The sequence below is a fragment of the Schistocerca americana genome, chromosome 1 (assembly GCF_021461395.2).
Source record: "Schistocerca americana isolate TAMUIC-IGC-003095 chromosome 1, iqSchAmer2.1, whole genome shotgun sequence".
Classification (NCBI taxonomy): domain Eukaryota; kingdom Metazoa; phylum Arthropoda; class Insecta; order Orthoptera; family Acrididae; genus Schistocerca; species Schistocerca americana.
Window position 1 is genome coordinate 905,631,160 of NC_060119.1, and position 14,666 is coordinate 905,645,825.

Genomic DNA, 14,666 nt, shown 5'->3' on the forward strand with positions numbered 1-14,666 from the left:
CAAATCACCTTCAGTTGCGCTGCTGGGTTAGCCGTTAATACTTTCTACCAGTGAACAGTCTGACTTCAGTGCTGTGCGTGCGACGAAACTCGGAGCCGAAGACGAATCTGTGTTGCTGGAACTGCTGCTGTTGTTGAAGACGGTAGCATCTTGTGGGGCCACGGCTAATTACAGGAACGGGCAATCGTAATTAATCCAGCCTCTTCCGCCCGTCCACTGTCCTTCCTCCTGCTACTAGTCATCTGGCAGGCGCGCGTACATGATGCCGCCGAAATGGTACTCTCTACTGCGAGAGCGTTAACCCCGCACTTCCGCACAGTACAAGCGCTGGAACCCGTCTCTGTTCTTCGCGCGCTCTGCGCAACAACTCCCTACCCAAAGATTTTACGACGCACAAGCACTGCTATTATCGTTGCTAGTCGATGCAAATAACAATTCCTTTGCTTTTCCCCAGAGCTTATAAGTTCCACAGTAAAACACAGATAAATACAATACAACGTCAGCAGACCTCTACCTAAATGTACACATAAAAAAAAAATGGTTCAAATGGCTCTGAGCACTATGGGACTTAACATCTGAGGTCATCAGTCCCCTAGAACTTAGAACTACTTAAACCTAACGAACCTAAGGACATCACACACATCCATGCCAGAGGCAGGATTCGAACCTGCGACCGTAGCAGTAACGCGGTTCCGGACTGAAGCGCCTAGAACCGCTTGGTCACCGCGGCTGGCAAATGTACACATACAGTGAAGCAATGTCCTTACCTATTAAAAGGAAAACATTTAAATTACAAATATTTACATACAATTAAAAAAAATTATACATCGGTAGCAGGTGCAATGCACCCAGCATTTTCGGTGTTACAAGCTGAATTTCATGATCTAAACTGTTACCATTCAAAACTGTGAACACTCCCTTGCTGTGTCGTGCTTGCTGTAATTATATAGGTTTAACCTTATTAGTGCAGACTGGCAGTATAGTGCGCGCAAAATGCCGTGGCTGTTCGCTGCGCAGTTGGCTGGGGAAGTGTGGGGAGAGCAACAGTGGTGGGGGTTCACTCAGAGTGCTGTAGGTAAAATGCCGAGCGCTGGAGGGGAAAGTGCCGTTCTAAACTGAAGCCTACACTCACGTATTCTGTAAATCTTAAGTGGGGCCTCTCCACACCCACACTTGCATGGCCCCTATTTCAAAAGATCTACTGTCACCTCTGCTTTCGTTAGTATATAGAAAGAATTGCACTGCAAATGCAGTGATTTATTTTCGCCTGGCTTGTTAACCATTTGTAACATTCAGTGAACTGTCATGAATGGTAAATACACATGCAGCGGAGTTTACACTGTCTCACCTCAGTAACATGATAGGTAGACAAAGCTGTGAGAAAATTCTAAAACAGTTATTTATTAAGTGAGAAGTTAAGTAAGTAGCTTACGAAAAAGCACATACTTGGTGCAAGAAAACGTGTGATGTCTTCACATATGTTGTTCCGAAGTGCATGGCATTTCTCATTTCACCAGCTATAGACAGCCCTTAAAAATTACATTCTTACACTGAAAAGATCTGTAGTTATTGGAATAACACTGCAGTTTCGAAGTTTTACGTAATGATGATATGGTTAAATTCTCTCCTCTTTGCATGCTATCATTTGCCAAAATCTCATTTCGATATCTGAAACCGTTTATGAAATATGAGCAATGTTGTGGATAGTTCACCCTGGCTTTATCGCTGGCGCGGCGCGATCGCAAATGAATGTGCTACATCAGATTAATTTTCTCGAGATTGGTGACAGATAGATACGTCTACCCAAGTCTAAAGAAAAATTCAGTGTGTTTGCTAAATCTCATATGCAAAAAAATATTACGTAATATGCACCAAATGCAGAATCATAGATACCTCTATTTTTCATTGCACACTTTTCCGAATTACTCGCAGTGTCTTACTTTCACGTAAAGATCAAAATAACTATGATCATTAACGAAATGATGGGCACACTACCACGAACCTGAAATATGTAACTATAAGCAAAGCAAAAACGAAACTTTTGTACCGAATACTTTCTGTAAAATCGTTTGAGAAAGACTGCATGGTGCGTGCCTCGATTTGTCATCGCTGACCGCTGAAAGGTGCAAAACACTTATCGGCCTCCCCTTCCGAACAAATGAACGAACTCGCCCAGCGCTTTGGACGAAAACTGGTCACTGCACATCGGCTACCGTATCCTGCGGGAGCCATGATTTGGTACAGTGTGTGCATTAACCTTGTGTCAGTGCTCACAGGCCAAGCCACTTTAAGCAGTACGAGTTTTCGATGTATCCACATATTCCTCCTTAGTAATGATATAAGCTTAGTCTGTTTTAGTGCACTACTGCTTAGTTCCTATAACTGGTCGCCTCCCCCCCCCCCCTCCCCCAACCCACCCATGTTGTTGGGGAGCGATTCACATTGTTTATGGCGGTCCAAATGGTCTGGGTCGATCAGTTTATGGAGGAAGAATACTGCGCAGTATTTGTAATATTAGGGGAACGTGTCGGTGCCTTGGGTTATTATGGACTAAGTTATGTATATAGCAGTTATTTTAATGTTATTATGTTTAAAGTTTTGTTAGGTTGCCTCGCTTAATTGGCTAGCCATTTGGCAGTTGCACTGTGTGAAGTGCGTGGTTAGCAGTTTTTTTACATTCCATGCGAGTGCACGAAATTCGTTTACTCTCTATAAATTATTAGTAATTAATTTCCGAATGTGAGATTTGCGAGTTTAGCCGGTTGTGTGCCTTGAGAAATAATTGTTTCTGATATGAACTAAGTAATGGGGTTATTTGTGTTAGTATTCCTGATGTTATATATTTAATCAGTCATTTTCGTAATGTCACTATTTGTTTGCCTCAAGTTTTGGCACAAATTCAGGGAACTGCTAGTGGTTAAAAACGTTAAATGACTTAATAATTGCTAAATATGTAAAGCAAACATTTTATTTAAAATACCATTTTCATGGATTTGTTAAAGCTCATTTTTATCTTTTTAAGAGATCTTTATTTTTGAGATTGCTCAAGTTAGGCGAGATAAAAAGATCTTTAGATTTCATTATCGTAAACAAGCTATATGAAACTAAGCATGCCAATTGTTAAAGAAATTTATGTTAAAATATTTTTTACTGTGAATGGTGTTGGTACTATTACCCTTTGGTGTCCCTTTCATACCACAACCCTTGTGCTGGCCTTTATTTTCCCCCAGGCAAAATCCTGTTCAGTGGTAGCAGAGAGCGTGATTGTTCTCTGAGAGGGGGGGGGGGGGGGGGAGGAGGGGTCAGCGAGGTGTTAACAACCTTCACAGTTGTCTTGTAATGCTAGTGTTAAATGTTTTGGTTTGTATCTTAATTGCTTGCCATTCTGTGTAATCATTATGTTGCGGGAAGATGTAGACGCTGGAATTGGTCTCATGCAAGCAGGTGGGTGCGTCGAATTGAATTATTAGAAAAATAGAGAGCTGTTAATTTGAGCTACAAATACGAGCGCAGCTGACTGAGGGTACGGTGTCGGAGCTTACCGCACGGTTACGGAACATCTCGGACAGACCGCTGCAGTTAACTTCGGAGCAAAGTGGCGAGGTAAGTTCTGCCCTGTCTTATTGTTCTGGGCTCTTTCGTGTGAGTGATACTATGACAATTTTGCAAGATATCCATCCGTCGTTAACTCTGGTGTATAAAATAGACGCACAGATTAATCGTTTTCTAAATAAGCTCCGCGATTTGAAACAGTTACAGATTACTAAAGAGGATGGCGTTCTTATATGAAAACTCTTGAATCAGGCCAGGCAGTTAGATCTTAACACCGTGCAGTTGCAGTAGGAAGCCACTGAGCTTGAACAACGTGAGCCCGCTTCCCGGTTAAGTTCTGCCAGTCCTTCCTTTAGACACGAAGGAGGCGAACTTGTATCCGAATTTTTTGCTAAATTTCCTAATCCCATTATGTGCTTGCTACAAATTCTTAAGGCGCTAGATGTTGATTTAACGCTAAAAGTGGAAGTACTGTGGCTGCTAGTTCGGTTAGGAAACAGGCCGAAGCATTGGGAACAGCCCACCTTGTGATTTTGAGGTTACTGTATCTTCTGGCCAGGGGGGCGGTTAGCATCTGATATTTCGGAAGTCATGCATAGACAAGGAATCCTGAAAAGCCGTCTGCCTACTTCAGGAATTTTCAGCTGGCGTGTGGCTCTCATTTCCTTGCGCTCCTTTGACACTGGCACACTGGCACATTACCTGAACATGAAAGCAGAGTTAACAGTGTTTACTAGGTCGTAAGACTGTTTCTCACGTACATTAGACCCAGATATCGGGAGCTGGTTGTCGGTTACCAAGTACTGCCTGATGTGGGCTCCCTATACTTCATTTTGTGAAAGATTTTAAGCACGTGCATATCGGGCTGTCCACTAGGTTAAGCTCCAAGTCCGCGCTAACACGCGAGCACTGGAGCATTCATCGTGGGCCAAGCTGGCGTCGGCTGCATCAAACACCGATGAAGGCGGTCAGACGCCAAAATTAAACATTACTATAATATCAGCAGGAAACAGAAATGACAACACACCATCACGGGAACAAGGAGCGATCAGACGAACAAGTTCGACGGGGAATGTAAGACCTAGACGTGCTGGTACAAACATGGAATCAAAAATGATAGCACCTGTAGACGAAATTCTGGTGGATTTTCAATCAGAGCTAAAGCAGAAAAGGGTGCCCATCTCAATTACTGCACCAGTCAGGAACAAAATATGGGTATTAGTACTTGGCCCAATCAGACTTCGTGGACAAAATGACGAACTAACAAGTGAAAGCGAAAGACTGGCTGGGGAATTAGCAGCGGCAAATGCCCCTGACGCAACAGACAAAATTCAGCGTTTGGAAATGGAGATCGCAGACCCGAAGAAACAACATGAACACACGAAAAGCTCACACCGAAAAACCACAACAATCTTCAACTGACGAGACATCACATCACCTAAAACCGGAAACTACATCAAGAGATAAACACCACGACTCAGTACATCAATCAGAGCTATAAAGTCATAAAGTAAGAAACAAAATAGACTATGATGACATCGAAGAGAACTTACACCTAAGTCGACTGGAAAAGAAAGAAGTTTCTCAAACTGCACTAAGACTGGCAACAAGATTGAATAATCCATTGGACGACACAATACGCTACTCCACGACTGAACAAACAGACAGAATAATTCTACGAACCGAAAACCTACCAATAGATAAACTAGAACACTCTAATCTTTTACGTAAATCTTGTGAACGAAGAACTGAAGACCTTAACCTTGACAATGTCCACAAGGACCTGGTGAGGACGCATTGACGCGTGTACCTCGACTACACCCAGAGCGGGCCGAAGTTCTTTGTTTTTACTAAATTTCCACAGTGAAAGTCTTCCAGCTAAACTGTATGGGTAGCACGACGGTGGCCTCAGAATTTCGTAAGCTGGTGAACGAGATATGCGCGGACATATTGTGCCTACAAGAACAGTACACACGATATGGGAGAATGCCAGGCTTTCCGAGGCAGTATATGCAAATCACAGGCACGAACAAGACCAAGGCTGCAATCATTGTATTCAACAATAATATTACATTAAAGCAATTATGCACACAACAAACGGTTACGGTCCAAGTAACTTCAGGCAGGGAAACATGGATCATCTCCTGGATCTACGACTCGTACTAATTTGATATAGAGCCTATTGCTGAAGTAATAAAAGAAATTGCTCGATTTGCAAATGGCAGACGACTATTTATCTTAACAGACATAAATGCTAGGTCAACCCTCAGGCACTCTGACAGAACGGACGCCAGATGATAAGTAATAGTCGACGTTATAAACGAATTTAATCTTTTCGTTTTAAACAGGCCAGGCCAGCCGCCAACTTACCACGGAAATAGTGGTGTCGGCAGCAATACAGACATTTCTCTGGCAAACAGCGCATACAGGGAACGAAGTAGCAGGTGCTCGATAAGAGAGACTCAGTGACGCAACAATTATATACACTAAGACAAACACAGACAGTCAAGGTTGTTGCTAAGCAAAGCAAACTGGCAAAAACTAAGGCACGTGATTGAAGAGTGTCACCCAAGGAAGCATAGACTACAGAACTCACATTCCTAAAGGTATCTTACAGAGAGCACAAACTACAGCAATATTTGCAGCACGCGACGCCACACAAACAAAGGGAACCATGGTCAACACCATTAACAAGACTATGAAAAGACACTCGTGATAAACGACGATACTACCAAAAGTCAAAGACATCACAGGAAAGAGAAATTAGGCTTTAGCGTTATCGTGACGCTAGAACACGATACAAAGAAGAAGTACATAAGACCAGGGGAGGAGACCACTGGGACACATATGTTAGGACACACTTACAGAACTACATGCGGGGGGGGGGGGGGCGTTTAAACTGTTAAAGTACAGGCTGAACGTATAAAGACTCCTACAGTATTACCAACACTGAAGAAACCAGCTGGTACGACCACAAGAGGCTGGAGATGCACAGCACAGTGCTCCTCAACAAACTACTTCCTGACTATGATATACTCCGGACAACCAACTTCACCCCGCCCTTCGCAGATCACTTTACAACAAATACTAAAACGAAGGTATCACCATCCCCTTTGCTCGTGAGGAAGTTGCACTGGCAATACACAAAATTAAGAACAAAAAGGCTCTGAGCCCTGATGGCTCCACCCCGAAACCATCAAACAAACTGCTCCACTTATCGTGCCATACCTGACTGACTTAATGAATGATGTTCTACCAGAAGGACGAATACCGAATACATGAAAGGCGGCAAATTCTATTAAAATAAAAAAAGTGAAGGACAAAGACCCGACTGACCCTAAGACATACAGACCAATATGCCTCATTAACATTCTGGCAAATATACAGGTGAGACTGCTATGTGACAGACTTCAATCGCACCGGCAGCTCTTCAGCCATAGCTCACATCGGTTAGGTTTTCGAACACATAAATCCACCGGCGACGCAGTAAGCAGTCCCATAGAAATGACACAGACAACACAACTATAGTAGAAATCCTAATTGACATCCTTTGGTGGCCGGCGCTGTTTGCATGACTTGGAGAGATGAATGTTCCACTGGCTCTACGCAGAGCCATCCTGAGAAATTATTGTAAAAACAGGATAGTGGAATCGAAGACTGGTTGCCAAAAGGTTATATAGAAGGTAACAAAGGGTTGTGCGCAAGGATCCATATGCGGACCGATTTTCTGGGACATAGCCATAGAATCACTACGGAATGCACTATAAGACAACGACATGGAAAACTGGGTGGTTGCGTACGCTGATGACCTTATGGTCATGGTATCTGCAAACTCCAGGTTCCAATTAGAGAGTAAAGACACGCGGCTCCTCGCGTTCATCGTTGAATGGTGACCGAACAGTAAACTCACAATAGCAACAAACAAAAACGTTTACGTACTACTAAGAGGGACACTGAAAAGAAATCCAATTATAAGATTAAACAGCATATTTATAAAAAGGAAAGTTATGACAAGATACCTTGGCATTTCAAATGGTTCAAATGGCTCTGAGCACTATGGGACTTAACATCTACGGTCATCAGTCCCCTAGAACTTAGAACTACCTAAACCTAACTAACCTAAGGACATCACACAACACCCAGTCATCACGAGGCAGAGAAAATCCCTAACCCCGCCGGGAATCGAACCCGGGAACCCGGGCGTGGGAAGCGAGAACGCTACCGCACGACCACGAGCTGCGGACCCTTGGCATTTGTATTGACGAACATTTACACTTTAACGAGTATGCCAGACTGGCAATTAACAAAGCGACGAGACTGACGCATAAACCTGCAAGACTGAACACTATAAGAGACAGACTACCCCTTTAGACAAAGGGGACATATTAGACAGCACTTTTAAAGTCAATGACGCGTTTTGAGGCTAGTGCTTTGGTACATCGATTATGCTTAGGTACGCATAAAACCACTCAGAATCCCGGGGCTTTCGGCACGACCTCGAAGAGGCACTGTGCATGATGCTACGAGTTTTCCCTATAGATACCACAATTCGTCAAACAGCAGCTGCGCACTGGCTGAAGAGGGGGAGACGCGACAAAATAAGAGAAATAACTCAACAGGATATGACCGACAAACGGAAATTAAACAAGTGGAGAACTGATACATGGCAGACAGATTGGGACACAACTGATAAGGGTAGACGAATCTACTCTTTCTTCGCCAGTATACGAGAACCGATGAATTTGAAGTACATAAATCTTACAGGTGGCATGATGTAGTTTCTCTCGGCCCATGGCCCGTATCCTGTGATCTCCACGGGTTTGGCCTAAAATAGACTCGTGCCTTTGGTGAGAATGGCACATTTGAACACATATTGCTCATCTGCGATGCCCTAGGACACACAAGACGGAGTTAGGAAACCAGGACACAGGACAGTTAATACGCAGACAGGATGACTGGAACTCCATAAACAACATCGCAAACCAAGTATAGCGAGCACTATATGCGGCATACAAACAGGAGAGACCATACGCTAGAATAAGACAGGCTTCACATTGGACAGATCAGTAGTACATAGTGAAAGACACAGACATAAGCACAGACACGGAATCGGATGCTATCTCCCACACAGGAAGCGAAGACGAGATAAACGTACAAACGTAGCAAATGTAAGAGAAGGTTGTACAGCACCAAATCAAATCAATCTGAAAATCTAACTCTCTATATAGCTGTTCGTTATCCATTTCATAGCGTGTAACACTATCTGAGAATGTGACATTTCTTTTTCTTTCATTGCATCATGCATGACTGGCTCGAAGCTTTACCGAGCCGTCACGCCTGATGCAGCTGACTATGACATTTTAAATCAACTCCCAATCTTTACTGTTACCTTAAGTTCGGAAACACATTGTAACCTAACTAATCAATACATTAAATTAAGTATTACCACTGCCAAGACAGCAAATGGAGCAGATGTTATCATACACGCAGAAGGTATACAGGGAAGAACTGTCACATTGTATCTAAGCTTGCTATCTCTTGTTTCTTACATTAAAAACACTTTTAAATTTATTATCATCTAAAGTTAGCTACAAGTCTAAACAAAATATATAGTTGTTTTTTCAAATTTTATTCTTCTGAAAAATTTTCAACAAAAAAAGTACTAGTTATACAACTGAATTTGTATGATATATAAAATCACATAATGTACGACCTGCTATATAATAACAGGCAACAAGTCTTTACTTGAGAAATAAACAAAATAAATAAAAAAATAAAATTCCATGTGTGGTTTAAGGTGGGTCAATGAGGTCATATTGGTAGCAAATCTCACCAAAATTCTGCGGAACGCCATGGCGGATGTTTTACATGATGGGAAGGTCATCGCATCCTCTCTTACCACACCTGTGCGATGGAGATCAGAATCGCTACGCCCAGCGTTCAGACCACGCGTTTTTCTTATGGAGTGCCCAGTAAAACATTTCAGTCACACCGCCGCACAGAATCGACATGGCCTTGGGATGTGGCAGAAAGGGCTTCATGAAACCACAGATTATTTTGGGGCGTTCTCACACATTTCGTGGTCGAAAACGAGAGTTCGCAGGGTGATGAACAGCGTAACGGCATTCTCGTCAGCCGTTGGCACTGGTGGCGCCGCCGGACGATTCAACGCTTCTCTAAGCACATCATCGGCCGGCAACCCCATTGATCGTGATCGCACCCCTTTGGAGTGCAGTTCGGCAGCAGTTTTTGCTCTGGTACACAGGATGGAAGCACTATGGACAGTTCAAAACCCGTAGACGAAATTTTCACGCGATCTGAAATAGCAAAGTGTGCTTATGGTTTTTGCAGCGCTCCTCTTTCGCGCTCTCCTGTGCCGTGATCACAGAGAGGTGCTATATTCACACATTCACTTCGGCAATATCCTCAGTGCCACAGACCTGCGCTGGTGAGCCTTTCACACATGTACCAGAACAGAGATATTCTGTGACGAAGTCCAAGGCGCTGGCAGTTAGGAAACCTCTTCAACACGGTTCGATTCCAGATGGCGTACTAGCATGAACAAGAGCAGGTGCATAGTCTGCCTGTAGCCACCTATAATTCTCGTCACGGGTTTCCTGTGTGCAGGTACATTTTTAAGATGCTCAACAAAGTTCGGCGGGTGGTACCGAACTGGGTGGTCTTAGATGGGTGCTTATTTCGTTTTCTTCATGCATGTGTCTATGTAGCACCACTCTGTGATCACGTCACAGGAGGGCTCTCAACCGTAGGGCTGAAAAAGCCGGAGCACTCTTTCCTGTTTCAGATCACGTTCAAGTCTCATCGAATGATTTTGAACTGTCCCTAAGTGGTTCAAACCTGTGCAGTAGAGCAAATATACCTGTTACACGGCACTCGAAAAGAGTGCGATCACGGTGAGTGGGGTTGCTGAACCACGACGTGTTTAGAGAAGGATTGAAGCGTCCGAAGTGTCAGCAGTGTCAAAAGGTGTCAAGAACGTCATCCTGCTGCTCATCGCAGTACGAACTGTCGTTTTAGACCACGAAATGTGCGGGAATCAACGCCCCATGTGAAGAAGGGTTGGTTACATTGACGCCATTTATGACATAAGTCGACACTTTTGCTGTCGATTCTAAGCAGCGGAGTGTCTGAAATGTTTCCCTCAGCCACACATAAGAAAATCGCGTGACCGTGGGTGGTAGTTCTGTATTTACCTACTGGTATGTGGGAAACCACCTAGAAACTAGATCCTATCTAGCCAACTCACCAGCCCTCGTCGTCTATCCGCGAGACACCGTACAAAGTACGTAGAAGTTAGGCCATGGGCTTTTTTTTTTTCTTTTGCAGCAGAAGTAGTATCCACATGGTCAGTGAAATGAAGTAAGAGCACCACGGAATGCCCAAATGGCGACAATTGTTGCAGCTTATCCTGACACGACAACAGGCAGACGTTTGGTAGTGGTTGGGTAAACGATAGCACTAGACACGGAAGTGGCACCAAGCCGTCTTTTTGGACGAGTCTTGATTCTGAGTACAATATCACGATGGAAGTGTCAGTATGCGTAAGCTCCGTGCACAACAAACGTCACCAGATTACATTCGACATCGTCGTATGGAGCCAATAATTGCCAGAATGGTTGGCGTTCTCACTGAGTAATCTACACGATCACCTCTGGTTCACATATTTTGTAATATATATCACAAAACATCTTACAGTTAGCGGCTGTGCACTTTGAGGTGTCGTTGACATACGCGTATTTCAACTAGACATCACAAGAAAACTTATTTTCCGTGGATTACGTGACCTACTATGGTAGATAGGGCGTTTGATTGTTGCTCTGGTCAGCACGTTCTCTAGATCTCTCAGCAACTGAAATGTATTGGCAACGAGTTGCCTAGAGAATGGCACGCCATCACAAGCCAGCCACTACTATTGATGAACTCTGGCATAGAATTGAAGCAGCACGGAATAATGTACCTTTCAGTCATCTAAGCTCAGTTTGATTCTAGAGGTACTGTCGTTGCCAGAGATGGTAATTTGCCCACGCTGTTTACTTCCAACTATCTAAAAATTTAATCATGTGTTCTTACGGCCTACTCCATCAGCATAATAACTAAAATCTTATTTTGCTTACGTATCTGAATGAAAAGACATTAATGACGATTGCTCGCCGTCCGGAATTAATTCGAAATAAATTCGCTGAATACGAATATCTTGACACCTGAAGTGTTAGGTATAGATATACAGCTAGTAGCTATTAGTGACATAAGGTGTGAGGATGTAGACAGTGTGATGTATGAAAGTTTGAGTCGGGCTGGGAGGTGTGGACGGGCAGCCGAAGTGCTTAAGGCGACAGGTCGCTATAAGTGAGACATCTGGGTTTGAGTCCTGGTCCAGCATAAATTTTCATGTCACTAATAGGTAGTATGTCTATACCTAATACAGTTCATGCCAAAATATTTGCATTCAGCGAATTTATTTCAAATTAATTTCGGACGGCCGTCTATCGTGACATACCGTGATCAGCCAGAACACTATGACCACTGACCTACTATCGATATAAACCAATCAACGAGACAGCAGCGTCACCTGGCGAGGAAGACTGCTACTCAGACGCATGGCGCATCTTGTATCCGTGAGTGCTGTCCGTGTATAGAATGGGGAAGGCGCTCGATCTGAATTTGACCGAGAGCGGATTGTGAAGGCCCGGAGGCTAGGAACGAGCATTTCGGAAACTGCACGGCTTGTCGAGTGTTCAAGGAGTGCTGTAGTGTATGTCTTCGAAACGAGGTGAAACTGAGGTGAAACCACGTCCAGACGTCGTGGGGTTGGTTGGCAACCCCTCGTTACAGATATCAGTGGTCGTAGGCTGGGAAGACGGATAAAACAGGACCGGCGGCGAACTGTGACGGAACTAACATCAGACTGTAATTCTGGGCAAAGCAGAAGTGTTTCTAAACACACAGTGCATCGAACACTCCTAACCATGGGCCTCGGCAGCCGACAAGCCGTGCATGTGCCAATGTTAACACCACGACATCAGCACTTGCAACTGAAGTGGGGACAGGACTATCGGCACTGAACGTTGGCGCAGTGGCTGTGAGTTTCACGATCTCATGAATCCCGATACCTTCATCATCTTCCAGGGGAACAGCTCCGTGACACCTGTTCTGGGAAAGGAGACAAGTTGGCGGCCTCTCCATTATGCTCTGGGAACCTTCACGTGGGCATCCATGGACCCAGAGGAGCTCGTTCAAGGCACCAAGATGGGCATGAGTATCGTGCACTTATTGCAGAGCACGTACACCTCTTCACGACGATCGTGTTTTCCTATGGCAATGACAAGGGATCACAAATTTAGCATTGGAGGGCAGCATGGAGGGTAAAAATCGTAGAGGGAGACCAAGAGATGAATACACTAAGCAGATTCAGAAGGATGTAGGTTGCAGTAGGTACTGGGAGATGAAGGAGCTTGCACAGGATAGATTAGCATGGAGAGCTGCATCAAACCAGTCTCAGGACTGAAGACCACAACAACAACAAGATGACATTTTTAAACAAGATAATGCGCTACGTCACATGACTAGGAGTGTGACGGAGTGGTTCGAGGAACACAGTGGTGAGTTTCAGTTTACTGTCCCCCCCCCCCCCCCCCCCCCCCCCCGAGTTCACCAGATCTGAACCCAATCGAACACATCTGGGATGTGACTGGCGTGGCGTCAGAGCTCGTCGCCCCTCTGCCCGGAATTTACGGGAATTAAGTGACTTGTGTGCAAATGGGGTAGCAACTCCCTCCAGCGACCTACCAGAGCCTCACTGCTTCCATGCCACGACGCGTCACCGCTGTTATCCGTGCAAAAAGTTGACAAACTGGCTTTTAGGTAGGTGGTCATAATTTTCTTGGCTTATCAGTGTATGTCTGTACATTGAGACATGCAAGTAAATATCACATACTGAGGCGGATACAAGACCGTAATGTTATGGGTCTCGATTTTTCATCGCCTCACTGTATCTGGTGCTGCAATACAGATTAAAGCTGCGAGCATTAAGTGATGGACGTAGGTTGTTATGGTAAAAGGATGTAGACAGTATGACATATTAAAGTTTGGGTCAGTCCAGGAGGCATGCACGAATAGCCGAAATGGTTAATACGAGCACTCGCGATGAGGGGGTAATCCGGGTTCAAGTCCGGATCTGGTACAGTTTTTCATGTCACTGATTGATAGTACACCTATAGCTAACGCAAGTGATGCCAAAATATTCGCATTCAACGACTTTATTTCGGGTGAAAATCTTGTCTGCTTTTCTTCCTTGTATTGCAATTTTAGTGGAAAATAGTGTAAGTAAAGATATGGGCTGTGAGATAAAGAGATTGGGTTAATGTGTGAAATCGTGGCACATCGCATTAAACCAGTCAGGAGGAAAGGTTCACCCAGAGCTATATTTAGGCGTTTAGGAAACGTACTTGAATGAAGGTCTCCGTCCTGGGCCGCACGATGACGCTCCTGGTGGCGACGAACGGGTAGTCGACGGGAGAGTGGACGAGCACCTGCAGCCCGTGGAAGGAGTAGGCGGCCACGTAGTAGTCGTCCAGAAGGGGGTCCACAAGCACCGTCAGGCCCTGCGTGTAGCCCTCGCCCTCCACCTTGCGCAGCGGGCCACTGGCGCAACACACGCCGGCAGCTTAGCCCCCTCTGTCGATGGAGCAGCGTCAGTCAGAACATACTCAAAGGAAAAAATAAACGGCCTCGTAAGGTGAAGCTTCTTTTGTGTTGACTATACGATCAGGCTCCCCGATGCCATCTCCACATCGTCATCATAGAAACATCTGTTCTTCTCGTTTCCTTCCATCACATCCAAATCTTTCGGCATGAATCTACATCTACATCTACGTGATTACTCTGCTATTTACAACAAAGTGCCTGGCAGAAGGTTCAATGAACCAAGCTGTATCTCTACCGTTCCACTCTCGAACGGCACGGGGGAAAAACGAGCATTTAAATTTTTCTGCGTGAGCCCTGATTTCTCTTATTGTATCGTGATGATCATTTCTCCCTATGTAGGTGGGTGCCAACAAAATGTTTTCGCAATCGAAGGAGAAAACTGGTGATTG

At 44.6% G+C, this 14,666-nt stretch overlaps 1 protein-coding gene across 1 annotated transcript in view; it reads right to left on the bottom strand.

Moving 5' to 3' along the window:
- The window catches only part of LOC124595074 (sodium channel protein Nach-like), a 176,650-nt gene that overhangs the window by 77,217 nt on the left and 84,767 nt on the right, over positions 1 to 14,666 (bottom strand). The window contains exon 6 of the mRNA XM_047133659.1: positions 14,019 to 14,214. Coding sequence (XP_046989615.1) covers positions 14,019 to 14,214 — 196 coding nt within the window. The remainder of the gene's footprint in view (positions 1 to 14,018; positions 14,215 to 14,666) is intronic.